At 37.4% G+C, this 20,567-nt stretch overlaps 1 protein-coding gene across 2 annotated transcripts in view; it reads left to right on the top strand.

Moving 5' to 3' along the window:
- The window catches only part of WDPCP (WD repeat containing planar cell polarity effector), a 327,334-nt gene that overhangs the window by 291,633 nt on the left and 15,134 nt on the right, over window positions 1–20,567 (top strand). Inside the window, exon 16 of one of the 2 annotated variants that reach the window (XM_058667872.1) lies at window positions 4,560–4,796. The exons of the other annotated variant lie outside the window; for it this stretch is intronic. Within the exon in view, the coding sequence (XP_058523855.1) occupies window positions 4,560–4,566 (7 nt within the window). The 3' untranslated portion in view covers window positions 4,567–4,796. Of the gene's footprint in view, window positions 1–4,559; window positions 4,797–20,567 lie in introns of those variants that run through there. 2 annotated transcript variants of the gene reach the window in all.

Here is a 20,567-nt window from a genome sequence, read left to right as displayed (position 1 = left end):
TATTCTGGTGTTGGTAAGATTATGCTGCTGAAAAGCACACTGGAGTTGCTTATACCATTGATGTGGTGTATTCAGGCTATTACAAAGTCATGGGGAAAGGAATGCTCCCCAGTAGCCTATCTATGTAAAAGCCAAATTCTTCAACAAAGAACTAAGAATAAAGACAGAGGAGATAGGGTGATTCCCTAAATGCTTATGCTAATTTCCCCTGGTGGTTTTGCTCTGTGATTTGAATATAGATTCTTTACCTTCCTCTACATTCCTGTGTCTACACAAACCTATTTAGTATGACCCACCACACACCTGGGTTACATGGTATAGCCCATTGTTCTAAGCTGCAAACCTGCATAACATGTCACAACACAAATGCAGAAATCCACACTTTCAATTGAAGACTGCACCAGCCTCCTCTATTCAATGACAGAACCAACAAAGAGAAAATCACCTCATCTGACAACAGAATCAAATCCTTTTGCAATGCACGTGAATTCACCAAGATCAACCATATCCTGGATATTAAACTTAAAAGTTAAATGTGCAAAGTTATATTCTCTGACCACAATGAAATTAAATTAGGAATAAATGACACATATACAGGAAAATCTCCAAACTCTCAGAAACTTAAAAAAAATGCCTTTAAATAATTCATTGGCCAAAATGCAGTCATAATGAAATTAGAAATTGTAAGATGTGAAATAAATTATATAGAGATGAGATATAAACTGTTTGACAGAAATTTTGTTCCATTAAATGTTTACAGGATGTGGTTAAGAACTTGCATTTTTAACATATTTGTTAATACCATGTCAATTAATTCCATAATGTTGTAAATTGTTCTTGATGTTATGTTGTGGCTTTTAATTGATCGGGATGATATTCTGCCAGCTCTGCTTTCAGACCAGAGATGGTCTCCCCAAGAAACCGTTGAATTTATCTGGACAATAAAATGCTAGACTCTATGCTTGCAATGAAAGCAGTGAAATCTTGACTGAATTTAAACTGTAATACTGCAGCAAGGTGGAGGAATCCACCATGGAGGGAGGGGATGGGGGAATCCCAGAGCCTGTGAGACAGTGTCACATAATGCAATGTAAACAAAAAAAAATGTAAATATAAAAAGATAAAAGAAAAAATAAAAAATGTTTACAGTAGAAAAGAATGTGTCTAAATCCATAATCTGAGTTCCTACTTTCAGATTAGAAAAATAACTCAAAGCAAGAAGAAAGGAAAATAAGAGATTTTTAAATACATATATAAAAGCTGATTTTAAAAAAGGAACTAGCAAAGACATTTTGAAAGAAATAATGTAAGAGGAATAACACATAATCTTAGGACAGTTTGTATGGCAGAAGTAGAAAAACATTTCCTGGTAAGGACCAGTAAGTAAATATTTTAGTTCTTCAGGAAGCGTGCTTCCTATCATGCCTACTTAACTTTAATTATAGCAAGAAAACAACCACAGACAGTATGCAAATGAACAGATGTGCATCTAATAAAACTTTATTCACAAAATATTTGACTTATGGATTGTGGCTGCTGCCATCCCCTGATCTAATGCTAACTAATCAAGAAAATGCTTTATTACTAGTGAAGGATTAAATAGATGAATGAATAAAACCGAATACAGTACTCAGAAGCATGCCAACACAAACATGCCCAGCTGATTTCTGGCAGAAGTACAAAGACAAGCCAGCACAGAAACAATGGTTTTTAAACAAATGGTGTCAAACCAAAAGGACTAGTATGAACAAAAATCAACCTGAGCCTCATATCTTACTCAAATAAATCATAGGCCTAAATGCAAAATATAAAACCATCAAAGCTTAGGGGGAAAAACATATGAGGCAATACTTGTGATCTAGGATCAGGGAAAAACTTAGCACACCAGATACCGAAAGCATGAGTCATTTTTTATATTGATAAACTGGATTTTATCAACTTTTGTTCTTAAAACATACTATTAGTAACATAGACAAACTACATGCTGAGAAAAACTATTTGTAAATTACACAGGCAATAGAATATTTTTACTTTTATTCAGACTATAAGTCTCAAAGCTCAACAATAGGAGCCCAATTAAAATGGACAAAAGACACTTCAGTAGGGAAGTGGTACATCTTAGCAAATAACCACACAAAAAATACTCAGTATTTTTATCAGCAATTAGAGAAGTACATTAAAACCATGGTGAGGGCCCAGTACAGTAGCCTACTGGCTAAAGTCCTTGCCTTATATACACCAGAACCCCTATGGGCAATGGTTCTAAACCCAGCTGCTCCAATTTGCATCCAGCTCCCTGCCTGTGGCCTGGAAAGCAGTCGAGCACAGCCCAAAGCCTTGAGATCCTGCACTCACATGGGAGACCCAGAAGATGCTCCTGGCTCCTGATTGGAGCTCAGCTCCAGCTATTGTGGCTGCTTGGGGAGTGAGCCAGTGGGCAGAAGCTCTTTCTCCCTTTATCTCCTTCTCTATATATCTGCCTTTCCAACAAAAATATCTGCTTTTCCAATAAAAATAAATAAATCTTTAAAAAAAACATGGTGAGGTGCAGTTGTTTGGCCTGGCAGTTAAGACATACACATCCAATACCATAGTTACTAGTTAGACTCTAAATGTCTGTTATATACAGACCTGGGAGGAAACAGTGACAGGTCAAATGATGGCCACCCACATGAGTGAATGCCCAGCTCCTGTGTTTGGTTTCACTAAGTCCTGCTTCAGGTATTTGAGAAATAAACCAACATATGGGAGTACTTTGGCTCACTCCCTCTCCCCTCACTCCATTTTTCTCTTTCTCCCCTCAAATAAATATTCTTTCAAATACATTATTTCAGCAAATGATACACATCTATTAGGAGATCTATTATACAGGGTTGACCCTGTGACTTAGTTGGTAAAGCCATCTCCTGTGGTGCCAGCATAAATATTGGATGCCAGTTCAAGTCACAGCTGCTCCACTGCCAATCCAGCTTGCTACTATTGTGCCTAGGAAAGCAGCAAAAAAAATGGCCCAAGTGCTTGGGACATCCAGAGGGAGCTCTTTGGCTCCAGGCTGGCCAACTGTAGCTGACACGACCATTTGGGGAGCGAACCTGCAAATGGAAGACGTCTCCCTCTCTCCCTCTCCCTCTGTGTGCACGTGTGTGTGTGTGTCCCTTTAACAAAAACAGACATGTTGAGCATCCCTAATCTGAAACTCCAGAATATGAAATGCTCCAAAATGTGAACTTCTTAAAAATAATCTTGAATTTTTGGATTACTAGATTAGGAGTGCCCAACTGGTTAAATCTATACAAATATTCCAAAATCTGAAAAACTAAAAAGTCTGTTTGGTTCTAAACATTTGCTAGGGGATACTCAGACTGTTCTGATAATCCCAAAGGATCATAAGGACACAAAGTTACCCAAACTCACATGCATTGCAGTGAGAAAACAAAATGTAATTCCATTCTAGGAAACAGATGAAAACAGTTTCTTATGTATTTAAAAATGCAAGATCCACCATTCCCATTCTTCATATTTACCCTACTCTTCAAATGAAAATTTAGGTTCACCTAAGAATTTGAACAATTTTCGAAAACTGATTAAAACATCTGTCAACAGATGAATAAAACTGGTACATATATACAATGCAATACTGCTGAGCAATGAAATATTGATATAACAACTTGGACAATAACAAGGACATTATACTGAGTGGCAAAAGTCGATGAGGAAAGGTTATATTTTGTGATTATAATTATGTGACATACCACAAGACAAAAGATCTGTCTGTGACCTGAGGTTCTGAAGAAGAGATCAGTGGCTGTAAAGGTAGGTTATGTTGGCACAATGAAGCTTCTATATTGTGACAATAACTTGAGTCTGAAAATTGTTAGAATCCACAGAACTTTAAACCTTAAAAGATATTCAACATGCAACTTAAACAGTAAATTATTTAGATGTATTTAAGTGAAAGATGACATGAAATCTTACAGGACAGCAGCATTTCCTATTTATATAAAAGATTCAGAGTAATAAGTTTATGAACTAACCACGTAAGAGCTCTGTATGTTTAGATTTTATTAATACTCTTTTTATTTATTTCGGTTTTTTAACAACAGTGGATCATTTTTAAAACTAATCCAAAACCTTTCACTTTAATTTTTGATACTCAAGAGGTTCATAACAGATTTTATTTCCAAACATATGTTTCTTAGAAGTACATATGTAAGATAAATATCAATTAAACTGTAACAAAGAATGTAAGTATGTCCTACATTTACTGGTTAAAAAAAAAAAAGTAAAAAATGGCTTTCAATGCATTTAACATAATAATACTTCAATGATTATATTAAATCACAGTGAATTTTTGTAAGTATGGTTTGTAAAAACAAATATGAAAACATTTAATACTTTAAAAGCTGTAAATAATCTTAATATTTTCTTTTAAATCCTTTTTTCCACTTAAGAGATCCACTACAGACAAGTAACTGACAGACTACGTGAACATGAAAAACACAACTGTGCAGGCTCAGCGCGGTAGCCTAGTGGCTAAATCCTTGCCTTGAATCTACCAGGATATGAGTGCCAGTCCATATCCTGGTTGCACCACATCCCTTCCAGCTCCCTGCCTGTGACCTGGGAAAGAAGTAGAGGACAGCATAAAGCTTTGGGATCCTGCACCCATGTGGGAGACCCGGAAGAAGCTCCTGGCTTCAGATTGGCTACATATCAGCTCAGTTCTGGTCATTGCAGCCACTTGGGGAGTGAACCAGCAAACGAAAGATCTTTCTGTCTCTCCTCCTCTCTGTAAACCTGCCTTTCCAATAATCAGTAAATCTTTAAAAAAAAAAAAAACAGTGCTGTCTCTTTGATGACTAATACCTATGATGCAGAATGTAATGGTATTCACATTAACCAATGCATTCAAAATGTAACAGAACAATAGTATTGTCTGAGAGAACTTTCAATGCATGAGTGAAAGAAAACCATAAGCACTTCCACTTGGTGTACTATGAAACTACTGCCAGTTGATATAATTTAAAATTACCAATGCACCCGATTATGATCAAGGCTAAATTTTAATGATCATATCACTACATATGATTAAGTGTAGGGAAAATATTAAAAATGTTGATTCTAGTCTCAGCACAGTAGCCTAGTAGCTAAAGTCCTCACCTCGCACATGCCAGGATTCAACGTGAGTGGTACTTCTAATCCCAGCGGCCCCGCTTCCCATCCAGTTCCTGCTTGTGGCCTGGGAAAGCAGTCGAGGATGGCCCAAAGCCTTGGCACCCTGCACCCGCATGGGAGACCTGGAAGAAGCTCCTGGCTCCTAACTTTGGATCGGCTCATCTCTGGGTGTTATGGCCACTTGTGGAGTGAATCAGAGGACAGAAGATCTTCCCCTCTGTCTCTTCTCTCTGTATATCTGACTTTCTACTAAAAATAAGTATTTAAAAAATAATAATAGAATGTTGATTCTAATTCAGTAGTTTTGGAATGGGATCTGTGATTCACAATGTCTTACAAGCTCTCAAACTATATGTATGCTGCTAGCCTGGAGTCTACATTTTGAGAAGCCAAACTCTGAAGACCACTGATGAAAATGATGTGTAATTCTTGCTTAGTTTACTAGGAAAGAAATGTGAATAGTAAATAATGTAACCTAAGGTAGGCACATAATTAATAATTCCTAAAAACTACCAAAATAAGTATGTAAAGGTAACAGGACAGTCATTGACAGCCAAAATGCACAACTGAGCAAAGCAGCTGAACCTCAAAGATAAAGAATTTCAACATCCTAATCAAAGTGTAGGGGCTGGCATTGTGACACATTGGATTAAGCAGCTGTTTCTGATGCTGGCATCCCACATCAGAATACCAGTTCAAATCATGACTGCTATAATTCTGAATCGGCTGCCTGCTAATGCACCTGGGAAAACAGGAAGCTTAAAGAAGTATATTGGCCTCTGTTGTCCACATGGGAGACCTGGATAGAGCTTCAACTTCCTGTCTTTGGCACAGCCCAGCCCTAATTATGGCCATTTGGGGAGATGAACCAGGTGATGGAAGATCTTTCTTCCCTCCATTCAGTCATCTCATTCTGGTTTTCAAATAAAATAAATCTTTCCCCCCAAAACTGCATAAATGTAAGTGACCTGTAATCCTATATTTACACAACTCAGATGACCATCCATAGAGGAATGGATAAAGAAACTGGTTCATCTACTCCATGGAGTACACAGCCATTACATGTAATTAAATTCTACCATTTGCAACAAAATGGTCCAAACTAAAAGCCATTATGCTCAGTGAAATAAGCGAATCCCAAAAGGACAAATATATGTTCTCTGTGATATAAGGCAATGTTCATGCAAAATAGACCAGTAGATATATAGGTAAAGATTTATATCTAAAGGAACTGTATAATGGAGGCAAGAATATCGAGAAATACAGCTGCACTGCAGTATGCATTTCTACTCCCGAATAAAATTTCGGACTCCCAGTGAAACTATTCAGTATATCTTGACAATAGAATTCTGGACTTTGTACAACTGTATCACTACAATTCATGATACAGTTCAATAGCAGAATTATGAACTTGTGACTGTTACTGAATAACTATACTGTTGTTACAATATAGGGGCAAACAGTTGGGGGAGGAAAGGAGGATAGGGAGGGTGGAAGGGGAAATCCCTGAGCATATGGAACTGTATCATGAAAAAAAAAAACTTTTAAAAAACAATAATAGAAAAAATTGCATAATTGTGGAGAAAGCACAAATAATATGTGAAAGAACTTTTTAAAAACTCATGGAAAACAATTTGACATCTTTATTTTGGTGTAACAAAAACTTTTAAATTCATGCATGGTTTTATCACTATATACATTTTCTATGAACTCTAAAATATTTGTATAGATTACTAGCCATGAAACAATAAAATTGACTTTTTTTTTTAAGTAATTGACTTTTGAGTGTTCTGTATCCCCTTGTCACTGTCCTCTAAAGTTGAATCCAGCTTAGCTCACTCATTTTCTAAGCTTTCTTACTAATAACAAATCAACTCTGCCTAACTGTTGTCTCAAAATCCTGGAGATTAGAGTGATCTACAAAGCGAAGTTTAATTCATAGTTCTCAAAGGTGAAAGTCCAAGACTGGTCTGGTTGTGTGCATCTGGTCAGGACCTCTTGCTGCATCATAACATGGCACAATACATAGAAGGGCAAGAGGTACTCATGGAAGAGCCAAAACATAGGAGCAGGCTCTCCGTAAAAACAATCTGCATTTATAATATCCATCCAGTCCCATGAGAACTTAATTAATCCCATTTAATGATCATTTGCATTTTAAAAGGTCCCACATTATTCAGCATTATAACATTGGGGACCAAATTTTGACCAAATTTTGTGTTCCTGATGAGACAAATTATGTTCAAATCACTGCAATGGTCAAGATTTTGAAGTATGAAACTGGGAAGAAAGATGCAAAGAAAGCCAAGGAAGGGAAGCAAAGTTAAAAGGCTTTACATGGGGGGGTGGAGGTTGTGCTCTGAATTAAGTTGCACTTAGGATGCCTGCCTTCATCCCATACCAGAATACCTGCACTCCATCCAGAGTGCAGGTTTGAGTCCTGGTTACTCTGCCTCCAAACCAGCTACCTGCAAATGTGCCTGGAAGAAAAGAATGATAGTTCAAACATTTGAGTACCTGTTACCCACATGGGAGACCCAGATGGAATTTCCTGGCTCCTGGCTTGAGCCTGGCCCAGCCCTGGCTGATGCAGCCATCTGGGGAGCAAACTGGTGAGGGGAACTACAGCCTTACACTCTTGCTGTCTCTTGATTGCTGGCTGTCACTCTGCTTTTCAAACAAGTCAAATTAAAATCTTGAAGAAGGGAAGGATTTACATGTTTTTTTTTTTTTTCTGAAGAACTATGTAGGAAATCAGTGGGAACAATTTCAGTACCTGAGGAAGACAGACAGGAGAGAAAACCAAATTTTAACAAGTTTGGTGTGGTGTCAAGTATATAGTGGCCAACAATGGAACTCTACCAATGTATGTCAGAAAGTCTATGTAACATAGTCCACTTCTGATCCAAAACGCTGGCACTCCAACCCTTCAGTTATCATTGCCTATGGAATAAAATTTTCAATGATTTACTATACAAGACAGGCTGATGAACAATTAAAACAAGTCATCTGACAGTAACAATTAAGAACTACATGATCCACAGTTGGGAAAAAATAGTTTTGTTGTAAAGTTTGTTTTGTCTTGAATTTAGGAAGAACTATGGACTTAATATTCAACAAAGCCAGGAGTGAAGTTTAAATTGAAAGTTAATTATACTACAAATATGCAATGACTTAAAGAGAAGGAGAAGAGGAGGAAAGGAAGGAGGAAGGAACTTACACAAAGAGGGGAAAAAGTCATACTTAGTGTGTGTAAAAACGTCATTTGGGAACCTGTTATTCTGAAAACACTTTTGTTTATAAATGTTGTCATTTTATAGTGACAGTATTGCCATGGACTTGAGGATCATGGCTTTATATATTTCATAAAGCCAATGGTGGCAATATATGAATAAGTAATAGAGGTTAAGGATGGAAAGGTAACTTATGGAGCAGATTACAGATAGTCCTTGTTGTAAAATTAAAGCATTTACATTTATAATCAACATGTAGTTATATGGCTTTGAGAGCTGTCAAGTAGATAAATAATAAAAGCATGACATAAGATTAATCTGATGCGTTTATGCCAAATTTAAATGAGAAATGACAGAAAACTCTAGATATCAAACTTACTATAACAGGAGTAAAGTATAGCTAATAAAAATACTGATTTTTTTTCAAGGGGGAGGGTGGCACTGTGGCATTTACAGAGAGTAAAGCTACTACCTGTAATGCTGGTTTCCCATATGGACACCAGTTCACATCCTGGTTGCTTCACTCTCTGATCTAGTTCCACACTCATGGCCTGGGAAAACCAAGGGAGATGATCCAAGTGTTTGGGCCCCTGCCACCCATATAGGAAACCTAGATAAAGTTCCTGGCTTTGTCCTGACCCAGTGGTGTCTGTTGTGGCTATTTGGGAAATAAACCCACAGGATGCAATAGATCTTAAAGAAAAAAAAAAAAAAGCAAAAACACTGATAATAATAGTAAAGGATAAATCTTAGGTGTTGTGACAAAAATGGTTGGGTTCCTTAATCCAGAAACTCAAAAATATTTATTAGTTGCCTACTATGTGCCAGAAAATGTTATGCAGCAGAAAGAGATGAAAATCATAATTCCTGCCCATGACATGTTCATAGTAAAGAAACAAGTGTAGAATGCTTTCATATATGTTCTCTAGATGACAGTATAACCTTAAACACCATACTCTTTATTCCATGTTATTCTCCATTAATAAATAATTTTGACTGCTTCTATTTCCTCCTTATGCAAAATTATTAATACCTGTATTATTCCTGACTGCCCAATGCTTCTAAAGATAGTTTGTGAGGTAGGCATTTGGTTTCACTTTTAAATGTCCATATTTCATATCTGAATGCCTAAATTCAATACTCAGCACCAGCACTTGACTTCAGCTTCCTTTTTAGTAAGGAGGAGGGTGGTGGCTCTAATAACTGGACCCTTACCACTTATTGGAGTCCTGGATTGAGTTTTTGGTTCCTGGCCTTGACCCCAACCTAGCCCAGGCCAAAGTGGACATTTGAGAGTGAACCAGTAGAGGGAGCCCTCGCTAACAAAAAAATAAATGAAAATATTAAAAAGTAGGAGAATCAAGATAGTGGAATAGGATACGGACACGTTTAAACAGATGGAGAAATATAAGCAGAGAGGGCACATTCCAGGAAATAGGAGAGTACAGAGCAGCAGCAGAGGGGTACCTGGAGACTGACACAGGAAAGCAGCAGGCAGAATGGTGTGGTATTACAGTGGCATTCAGCGAGCCACTATCGAAACTCCACCAGCAGCCACAACTCCACCAACAAAAAGGTGGGAAGCAACGTTTACCAGGAACTCCAGTGTCGCTGTTCCGCAGCGGTGAACTTGGTGCACAGAGCCGATAATAACATGCGTGGACTCTGACTGATGGCTAAAAGCCGAAGTTTATTAGTGGCATCAGACTTTATACACTGAGGGTCATATGGGATAAGGGAGGAGGTATTGAGCTTATCAACAAAACCCATTAACAGTTTCTATGCTTTTGTTTGGAACTCCTTTTGTCTTGTATATTCCACCAAGTTCTCATACACATACTGTCCACCTAACTGTTCTTATGCAAATGATATGATATCCAATCAGGTACACAAAAGGTAGCCATTTGGTTGTTCTCATGCAAATATTATCCAATCAACTGTAATCCTGTGCTCGCTGACTTTCTAGGGTTACTATGTCCTCCTACACTCCAGAGGTGATCCCAGACAAAGAACTGGTCATCCTGCTGGTCTGTTTGATTTGACCAGGAGCAGAGAGCAGCAGGTCCCAGATGGGCGGTGTGGAAATAGAGTGGATTTCACAGTCCAGTCAGCCCCCTAGAGCCGTATTGGGCACCATTTTATTTAAGGAGGCAAGGGCTGTGGGGGAGGACTGTGCATGCACTGAGCTGGGAATGAACTAATTTCTGACTCAGTGAACTGCAACAACGTGGCATCCTACAGGATCCACCCGACAGGTCTGGGTAGCCCTCAGACCTGACAGCCAACAGGTTCAGGCAAGTTCAGCATCACCAGCAACCTAGCTATATAGGATACCTGGTGTCGCCCTAATCCTGGGACCTACTCCAACCAGAAGTGGAAGAAAAGTTGTACAGACAGTGGTGCAGCCTCAGCACGATATCACAGGAGGTGAAGACTGGTGAGCCAGGAGCTGGAGCTACAGAGACCATGGAGGAAGCCTAACAGAGGAACCTAGACCTGAAACTCGTTGGAGGGAGTGGCACAACTGACTGCAAACAAAGAACCGTGTGCCAACTGCAATAAACAAAATCGAACTGTAGACCTGTGGGTGACAAAGCTTAGAAACCTGTTCCAAGAAGAATCTAACCAGAAGTACAATGACCAAGAGCAAAAGAAGAGACAGAGGCACAATGAATATTACTGAAGACTCCCCTGCAAAAGAGCAAAACCCTCTGCCTAACTTAGAGTTAACTGAGGAAGACATCGAGCAAATGGCAGATACAGAATTCAAAACACTTGCTATAAAGCTTCTGATCAACAATGAGAAGCACATAAAACAGGCATTGAAGGAATTCAAGGAATATGTCACACTGAAAATGAATCAAATGAGAGCTGATATATTATAAATGAAGAATACAGTGGAACAAATTAAAAGTACAGTGGAGAGTCACCAAAATGGAATGAAGCAAGCAGAAGAAAACATCTCAGAATTGGAAGATATTTCCTGTCACCAAGGGAAAACAAACACAAAGCTGGAAGCAGAGCTGGATCAGGCCAAAAAAAGTATTCAAGAATTGAAAGACACTATTAAAAGGCCAAATATAAGAGTTATAGGAATTCCAGAAGGTGCAGAAACAGAAGCTGGGTTTACAAATGTATTTAATGAAATAAGGGAAATTTTCCCTAATCCAGAGAACTGGGAAACAACATCCAGGAGGGGCACAGAACTCCCAACAGGCTTGACCAAAAGCAGTCTTCACCAAGACACATGATAATCAAGCTCTCTTCAATCGAACACAAGGAAAATATCCTTAATAGTGTATGCGAAAAAAAAAAGAATCAACTGACATATAAAGGAGTGCCAATTAAATTCACAGGAGACCTCTCACAGGAAACTCTATAGGCCAGAAGAGAATGGAGTGACACATTCCAGATTCTAAAAGCAAAAAATTGTCAGCCCAGGATAATGTACCCAGCAAAACTTTCCTTTGTCTTTGAAAATGAAAAAAAATCCTTCCACAGTAAAGAAAAGTTGAAAGAATACGCTTCTTCCAGACCTGCCCTATAAATGATACTTAAAGATGTTCTCTTAACAGAGAAAAGGAATAGCACCCACAAGAGGGTGATTGCCCTAGGCCCCTGCCTTGCTGCCTGGAGGGATTTGGCTTATGCCTAACCTTCCCCATGGCCTGAGGTACAGCCTTCAGGCCTACACATGGAGTGTGACTTCCAACATGGCTACCAGGTCAAGGGGAGTATACCTGAGCATGACCTCTGACATCACCAGAAGATCTAGAGAGATAGACCTCTCATGCAGCCAATTATAGCATCTTTGGTGGGCATGGGATCTGCCGGAAAGCTCCCTCCTGCCCTTCCCTTCCTTACCCTTTAAAACCTGTGACCTTTGGATAATAAAGCAGACATTCCTCACCAACTTGTCTCTGGTGGTTCTTGTGGCCAAAGGCCACCGTGTACCTCACCGTCAGTGACCTCGGGGCCTGCTGGCAGGTCTAAACCCCAAGACCCACCAAAACCAAACGCAAATGCAAAGAACATCCCAGTAAACAAGCAGAAGACTAAATCAATGAACAACCCATTGCTAAAATGACAGAACCAAATTACCACCTATTTTTTTATTAACCCTGAATGTAAATGGCTTAAACTTACCAATCAAACCTCATAGATTATTAGAATGGATTCAAAAACAAAACCCATTTACTTGTTGCCTACAGGAGACACATTTAACCAACAAAGATCAGCGGAAACTATCTCATACATTTTAATTTTTTTTGTTAGTTTCATCTCTTCAAAACACCCTCTTCTGATTAAATCATTCCATGACTCATAGATCATACAGTAGCATCATTTTCTTCAAGAAGGTTCTTGATTCTCTTTTTCATTTTTCAGCAACACATTAATCATTCAGTAGCATGTTATTTGACTTCATGGTGTTATTTTTTTTCTTCCTGTTGATTATGTTTTATGACTTTTCATTTAAGGGGATGTATAGTAACTGTGTAATGGTTACTATCATATCTAGTAGCATGTTGTTTAACTTCATGGCATTGTAAATTTCTATTTTTCTTCCTGCTGTTGATTTTGTATTGTGGCTTTTCAGTTAACAGGATATATAGTACCTGTGTAATGGAGACTATCATATCCAGATGTGAGGATATAATGCAGTATGCATCTCCAGACAAAGATGTAGTCCCAATGAAACTGCTTAGTATATCTTGACAATAGGATGCTGGATTCTGTCATTGTCCATGCCCGCAATGATGGACATATGATTGTGTATGAAGAACTATACTATAGTAATGAGATAGGGCAACTCAGTGAGTGGGGGAGGGAGTTGAGGAGGGAATAAGGGAAATCCCACTATCTATGGAACTGTATCATAAAATAATAAAAAGTTAAATTTAAAAAAAATATTAAAAAGTTGAACTATTTACCTTGAAATTGAACAATCTTCTACATATTATAATAATTTTCCAGATTTTCTTTATATTACCTCTAATACCATTTTTATAGATATTTTTATTTTGAATTTTTGAATTATGTCATACACTTTCAGATAGACTGGGATTCCCCCCAAACTCCTACCCCTCGACAGATTTTCCCATTTTTCTACAATGGTATAGTCTCTAATAGCATTTGACACTTACCATTCCTTCCTTGAAATACTATACTTACATTGTTTTTACTCTAACTCACTGAATGCTCTTTTGTCCTCTATGGGTCTTTCAAAATGTATTTGGGAACCAGAGAAATAGAGGGTCCCTACATACAGAGCCATTCAATATCTGAAATGGCTAAGGCAAGGCCCAGGGCTAGAGCCAGAATGAAAATCCAGACCTCCCATATATGTGACAAGAATTCATTCACTTGAACTATCATTCCCTGCCTCCCAAAGTCTGTTGCAACTGGGAGTCAGGAACTGAACCCAAGCACTCTGATATGGAATGCAAGTATCTCAACGATTAAGTACCCACTCTTACCCCAAGAGCTAAGCTAGATGCTCTCTCCACCGCCTTGATCTTTGTAAATTCTAATAACCTTTTTAGAAACAGCATAAATAGAGCTATTAGGCAAGAAAAGGAAACTAAAGGAGTTCAAATTGGAAATGAAGAAGTCAAATTATCCATGTTTGCAGACGACATGATTCTATATGTAGGAGAACCAAAGACTCAATAAAGAGACTATGGAAACTCATCAGGCAGTTTTGCAAGGTAACAGGCTACATAATCAATGGGCATAAATACATGGGCTTAATATTCACAACTCTGTGGCTAAGAAAAAACTTTTAAGAACAGTCCCATTCAAATAGTGGAGAAGAACCTTAAACACCTTGGAATAAACCTAACCAAAGATGTGAAAGACCTCCATGATGAAAATTACAAAGCATTAAAAACAAAAACAGAAGACATCAAAAGATAGAGAAATGTATTATGTTCTTGGATTTGTAGAATCAACATCAAAATATCAATATTTCTGTAACTCATATACAGATTCAATGTAATCCCAATCAAAATCTTAACATTCTTCTCAGAACTGGAAAAGATACAAAAATTCATTTAGAAACACAAAAGATCACAAATAGCCAAAGAAGCTATCTTGAAAAACAAAAACAAAGCTAGATTAATCACAATTCCAGATTTCAACACATACTACAGGGAAGTGGTAATCAAAACAGTCTGCTACCGATACAAAGATGATGATGAATGCAACAGAATAGGGATCCCAGAAATTAGCCCACACGTGTGCAGCTACCTAACATTCAACAAGCAAACTGAGAACAACCCAGGAGAAAAGACTGATCTCTACAACAAATTCTGTTGGGACAACTGGATATCCACTTGCTAAAGTAAAAAAACAAGACTATCACCTTTCATGTTGCTCAAGAATGGGCTGTAAAAGGGGCAAGGACCTACATCTGCACCCAGAGATCACCAAAGTATTAGGGAAAAATACAGGAAATACTGTACTGGCATTGGTAAAGACTTCTTGAAAAAGTCACCAAAAACACAGGCAGTCAGGGCCAAAATAAATAAATGAGATTATACAAATTTAGAAGTTGCTGTACAGCAAAGGAAATGATCAATAAAACAACCAACCAACAGAATGGGATAAAAGCTTTGCACACTACACAATAAATAGGGGACTAATATTCAGGATTTATACAGAGCTTTAGAAACTGAACAACAGGGTCCAGCGCAATAGCAGAGCAGCTAAAGTCCTTGCCTTGAACGTGCCAGGATCCCATATGGGTGCCGGTTCTAATCACAAAGCTTCCCATCCAGCTCCTGCTTGTGGCCTGGGAAAACAGGCCTTTCCCATACAAATAAATTAAATAAAATAAAAACAGAAAGATCTTAAAAAAAAAAAAAAAAAAAGAAAAATTCAGCAACAGCAAAACAAACAACCCTGGGGCTCAGCAGTGTGGCCTAGTGGCTAAGGTCCTCGCCTTGATCCCATATGGTCGCTGGTTCTACTCCCGGTGGCTCCACTTCCTCTCTATCTCTCCTCTTCTCAGTATCTGACTTTGTAATAAAAATAAAATAAATCTTAAAAAACAAACAAACAAACAACCCTGATAAGAAATGAATGAAGGAAATGAGCAGACATTTTTCAAAAGAACAAATTCAAATAGCTAACAGACATATGAAAAAATGCTCAGGCTCCCTAGCTATTAGGGAAATGAATAAAAACCAGTGTGGTAGCCTAGTGATATTAATAATTGTAAAGGATAAATCTGAAATGTTGTGACAAAAATGGTTGGGTTCCTTAATCCAGAAACTCAAAAATATTTATTAGTTGCCTACTATGTGCCAGAAAATATTTTATGCAGCAGAGATGAAAATCATAATCCTAAGACCACCACCTTTCACTCCTTGCATGCACTGGGATCCCATATGGATGCCGGCTTGTATTCCAACTGCTCCACATCTCATCCAGCTCCCTGCTTATGGCCTGGGAAAGCAGTAGAGAATGACTTAAAGCCTTGGGACCCTTCACCTAAGTGGGAGACCCAGAGGAAGCTCCTGGCTCCTGGCTTTGGCTCGGCTCAGTTCAGTTCCAACCACTGAAGTGAACCTACAAACAGAAGATTTTTCTTTCTCTGTGTAAATCTGAGTTTCCAATAAAAAATATTTTTTAATTAATAAAAATAAATAACCCATGTAGTTTCCCCCTAACTCTTATGAGAATGGCCTACATGTAAAAATCTACTAATAATACCTGCTGGCATGGATGTGGGGGGAAAAGATACCCTATTCCACTGTTGGTTGGAATGTAAACTAATGCTCAGACAATTGAAAATTGATCTACCACATGACCTAGTAATGCTACTCCTCAGAATACAGGAGTGAATATAGGAGTATAGAATAAAGAAAGTTAAATCTGTATGAGAAAGCAACCTGCATGCCTGTATTTATAGCAGCACAATCCACAACAGCAAAGACGGGGCCGGGGGAGAAGGCCAAATGCCTGTAGAAAGAGGAATGTGTACTATGGAGTACTGTTGCACTGTGCATTCCTACTTTCCAATAAAAGGAGGACTCCTTTGAAACTGTTAAATATATGTTGACAATTTGATACTAGATTTTTACCATTGCCTATCTACAGTGCCATGAAGCACTTATATAGAATGCTAAACTTGTTACTAAATGCTAAACTGTTACTAAGGGGGAAAAGGCGGGAGGGAATATCAGCAGGCAAAGTGAAGGGGAAAAATCCAAATACATACAAAACTTAATCATGGAAAATAATAACAATTCAAAAACTTTTTAAAAACAAACAGTATATGGCTAAGAAGAATTAAAGGCCAGTAGAATGGGCTAATCCATCACCTGTGACACTGGCATCCCATATGTGCACTGGGTTCATGTACCAGCTGCTTGCATCCAGGCTGCTCCCCTTCCCATCCAGCTCCCTGCTTGTGGCCTGGGAAAGCAGTGGAGGACGGGCCAAGTCCTTGGGACCCTGCAAGTGTGTGGGAGACCTGGAAGAAGCCTCAGACTCCTAGCTTCAGATCAGCTCAGCTCTGGCCACTATGGCCACTTGAGGAGTGAACATCGGACAGAAGATTCTCTGCATCTCCTTCTCTCTGTAAATCTGCCTTTCCAATAAAAATAAACAAACCTCAAAAAAATAAACCTTTATAATACTGATATAACTATTGAGTATGTGCAATATATTTAGTTTTATAAATGACAAAATACATATACCAAATGGTCCTTAAACCTTTCTCATATTCTGATTTTTTGCATCACATTCAAATTCATTTTAAGAGATATCAATGACACCAAAAGGTTAGGCATAAATTTAAAAAGGCATGAATCGAAGAATCACTGTAATTTTCTTAACAGCCCACGGTGGGTTATCCTGAAATCCACCGATTCACATAGAAACTGATTCACCATGAGACCTGACTTTGAGTGGTATAGTTCCACAGTTACTAGACTTTAGACAAATCATTTCATCTCTTTAAGCCTCAACTTTTTTGTCTGTAAATAGAGATTGATAAATATCTATAAAATAGATAATTATACATCCCTACGGGATTTTTTTTTTCAATTTTTATGAAGCTCCACTGTGAACACAAGTGTGGTAGGATTTTATTATGTGAAACTATACTAATTGTAGTAATTATCAACATTATTACTTTAGTCTATTCTTTATGAATACTGAGAAATCTTAAGTAATCAATTTGTTTGAAGGCAAATACTCCATTACAGTTGAATATACATAATAATTTGTTTACTTTTCCAAAGATAATATAGCTTATAGTCAGATTACCACTAACTCAAACACACCTTATGTATAGTCCTTTAGTTTCTTGTTCAGAAAGTCTTACTAAGTACAGATCAGATACAGACTGTAACAGTCATTATTGCTTATGAAGGTCTTCTCAGTCAAAATTTCCATTTCATTTTAAAGTAGGATTTTAAATGTCATTCAGTAACTTTATCTGAAAGTAACTTTTAACAATTGCCTCTTTATGAACTGTTAACTTTATCTATACCCAACAAAATGTTTTAAACAATTTACTAACATTTATCAAGTGTTTGAAACATGACTTGCACTTGTCTCAGTATCTTAAGTTTTAATTCAGTTAAATTGCACAACTCCATGAGATAAATACTATAAATCCCATGTAAACATTTCAAGTAAGACACATATGCTAGATAACTTTCCTATAGTCACAGTTTGTAAGGTGTAAGACTAGAATTCAAATCCAGTGTAGCTCCACATCAGATTTTTTCAGCCTCAACACTAGTGCCTTCTTACTACAAAGAATTTGTTGGAGCTGTCCTATGCTTTGTAGTGCATTTAACATCCATATGCCACCTCCACTCACTGGATGTCAGAAGTTTACTTAGCACAGGGGTCCAAATAACACTCTAGATATTGCCAGTTTTCTCCTCAGAGCAGGAAGGTGCCAAAATCATACCCATTGAGAATCACTGCTCTAGAGAAGCCCCTATACAACATTGCCTCTCTGAGAGTCACACAGAAAATGGGAAAGAGGAAAAATCACGTACAATCCAACCATTAAGAGATAATAATCATTATGCTATTACTACCTTCGAAGTACCTTGAGTATGCCTCCTTATTGTTTCCCTCCATCTATTCTCATACTCCTAAATTCTGTATCACTCTTCATTTGTCTTTATGACTCCTGAGCATAAAACTATACCCCTAAGAATATGCTGTTTCATTTTACCTTTCTGAACTTTCTGTAAATAGAAGCAACAGGCATTCTTCTTATTGATTGCTTTTATCAGTCAGTGTCATACTTTTAGGTCTATCTGCTAAAGTGTATAGGTGTATTTCACTGTCTATAAAATGAACATCACAATTTATTCAACCACTCTGATGTATTCATTTATGTTAATGAACACATAATTTGGTTCTACCATTCTATTACAAACAGTGCTGCTATGAACATTTTTCTACATATCCCAGGTTATATATTTAAGAATGGAATTTCTGGTGACCATCAATACTTTAATATTAAATGGTGAAAATTAAATTTTTTTCAAAGTAGTTTTAATAATTCATATTCCCAAACCCAGGTTCCATATTTTGCTAATACTTAACATTCAGATTTTTAATCTCCTGCCATTTCTAGTAATTATGAAATAGCTTCTCACTGAGGTTTTAATTTGTACTTGCCTAACTAATAATGAGATTAACCTAATTTCTTATGTTTCTTATTTGTGTTTCTGCTTCCTTGAAATATCCTTTATTACCTTTTAGTCATTTTTCCATTGGATTCTTTGCCATTTATATATTTATTTTGATCTGTAGGATATCTTTCTATATTCAGGGAACCAATCCTTTGTTACTATTACAAATAACTTCTCCCAGTTTACATTGTATGTATTATTTGTATTTATGGTTAAGTAAAAGTAAATTTACACTAAGGATAAGAATGTATTGAACCAGTGCCATGACACCAGCATCCTATTCACATTTGCTCAAGCCATCCTTCAAGACACACAGACATTAGATTTAAAAGAAAAATTTCAAAACACAACCATCCTAAACACATTCTGGCAGGTAAGGGAAAACATGACCAAGTAACTAAAGAAATCAAGAAAACTATATAAAGAAAATTAGTGTATTAAGAAAGATGTAAATTGTCATCAAAACCAACCAGAAATTATGGAGCTGAAAAACAGATGAAAGCAATTCAATGCAGACTTGAGCAAACAAAAGAATCAGTGATAATTTCAAATTATCAAGTCCTAGAAGAAAAATGAAAAAGAGAATATAGCTTATGAGACACCATCATGCAGAAACACAAACGCATTACAAAAGAGCATATGCATTAGATAATCAGAAGAAAACAAAAATAGGCAGAAAATTTATTAAAACAGTAAAGAAAAACGTTAGTTGCAAACAGAAATTAACATGCAAATTCAACAAGCTTAGCAAACTCCAAATATGATGCATTCAAAGAAAATCAATCCAAGACACCTTATAATTATAATTAAATTATTGAAAACCAAAGACAAGGACAAACTATTAAAAGGAAAGAAAAATGATTTGTCAGAATAATGGAAATGAATAAGACTTTCCATGGATATCTGAATAGGAAACTTGCAGGTCAAAAAGGAAGATGATATTCAACTGCTGATAGTTTTTTAAAAAAATGCCTTTTTAATCTCAGCAGATGCCTTCCCAATAAACAAACAGATCTTTAAAAATTAAATTAAAGATACAGTATTTCCATAAAGACAGGCAGTAGAAGCATGGAATGGAATGGAAAGCCTCTTGCCAGCACCATGGTGTGTCAAGTTCAGCCTCTGTGCCATCATCCCATGTTGGTGCCAGTTTGAGTCCCAGCCATGCCACTGCAGATCCAGCTCCCTGAAAGTGACCTGGGCAAGCAACAGAGGTGGCCCTTGGGCTTCTGCATCCATGTGGGAGAGGCTCCTGGCTCCCGGCTTCAGACCACCCCTGCTCCAGATATTGCAGTCAAGTGGGAAGTGATCAGCAGAAATAAGATCTCAGTCTCTCCTTCTGTCTGACTCTGACTCTGCTTTTTAAATAAAATAAATCTTTAAAAATAAAAGGAACATGCTGTCTGAAACTAACTCCTTATATGTATGTATTAATTATTTCTGACAAGAATGCCAAGGCTATTCAATAAAGAAAAGATAGTATTTTCAA

Source organism: Ochotona princeps, chromosome 8, assembly GCF_030435755.1.
Source record: "Ochotona princeps isolate mOchPri1 chromosome 8, mOchPri1.hap1, whole genome shotgun sequence".
In the NCBI taxonomy this organism is placed as follows: domain Eukaryota; kingdom Metazoa; phylum Chordata; class Mammalia; order Lagomorpha; family Ochotonidae; genus Ochotona; species Ochotona princeps.
This window is presented reverse-complemented; position numbering and strand designations above follow the sequence as displayed.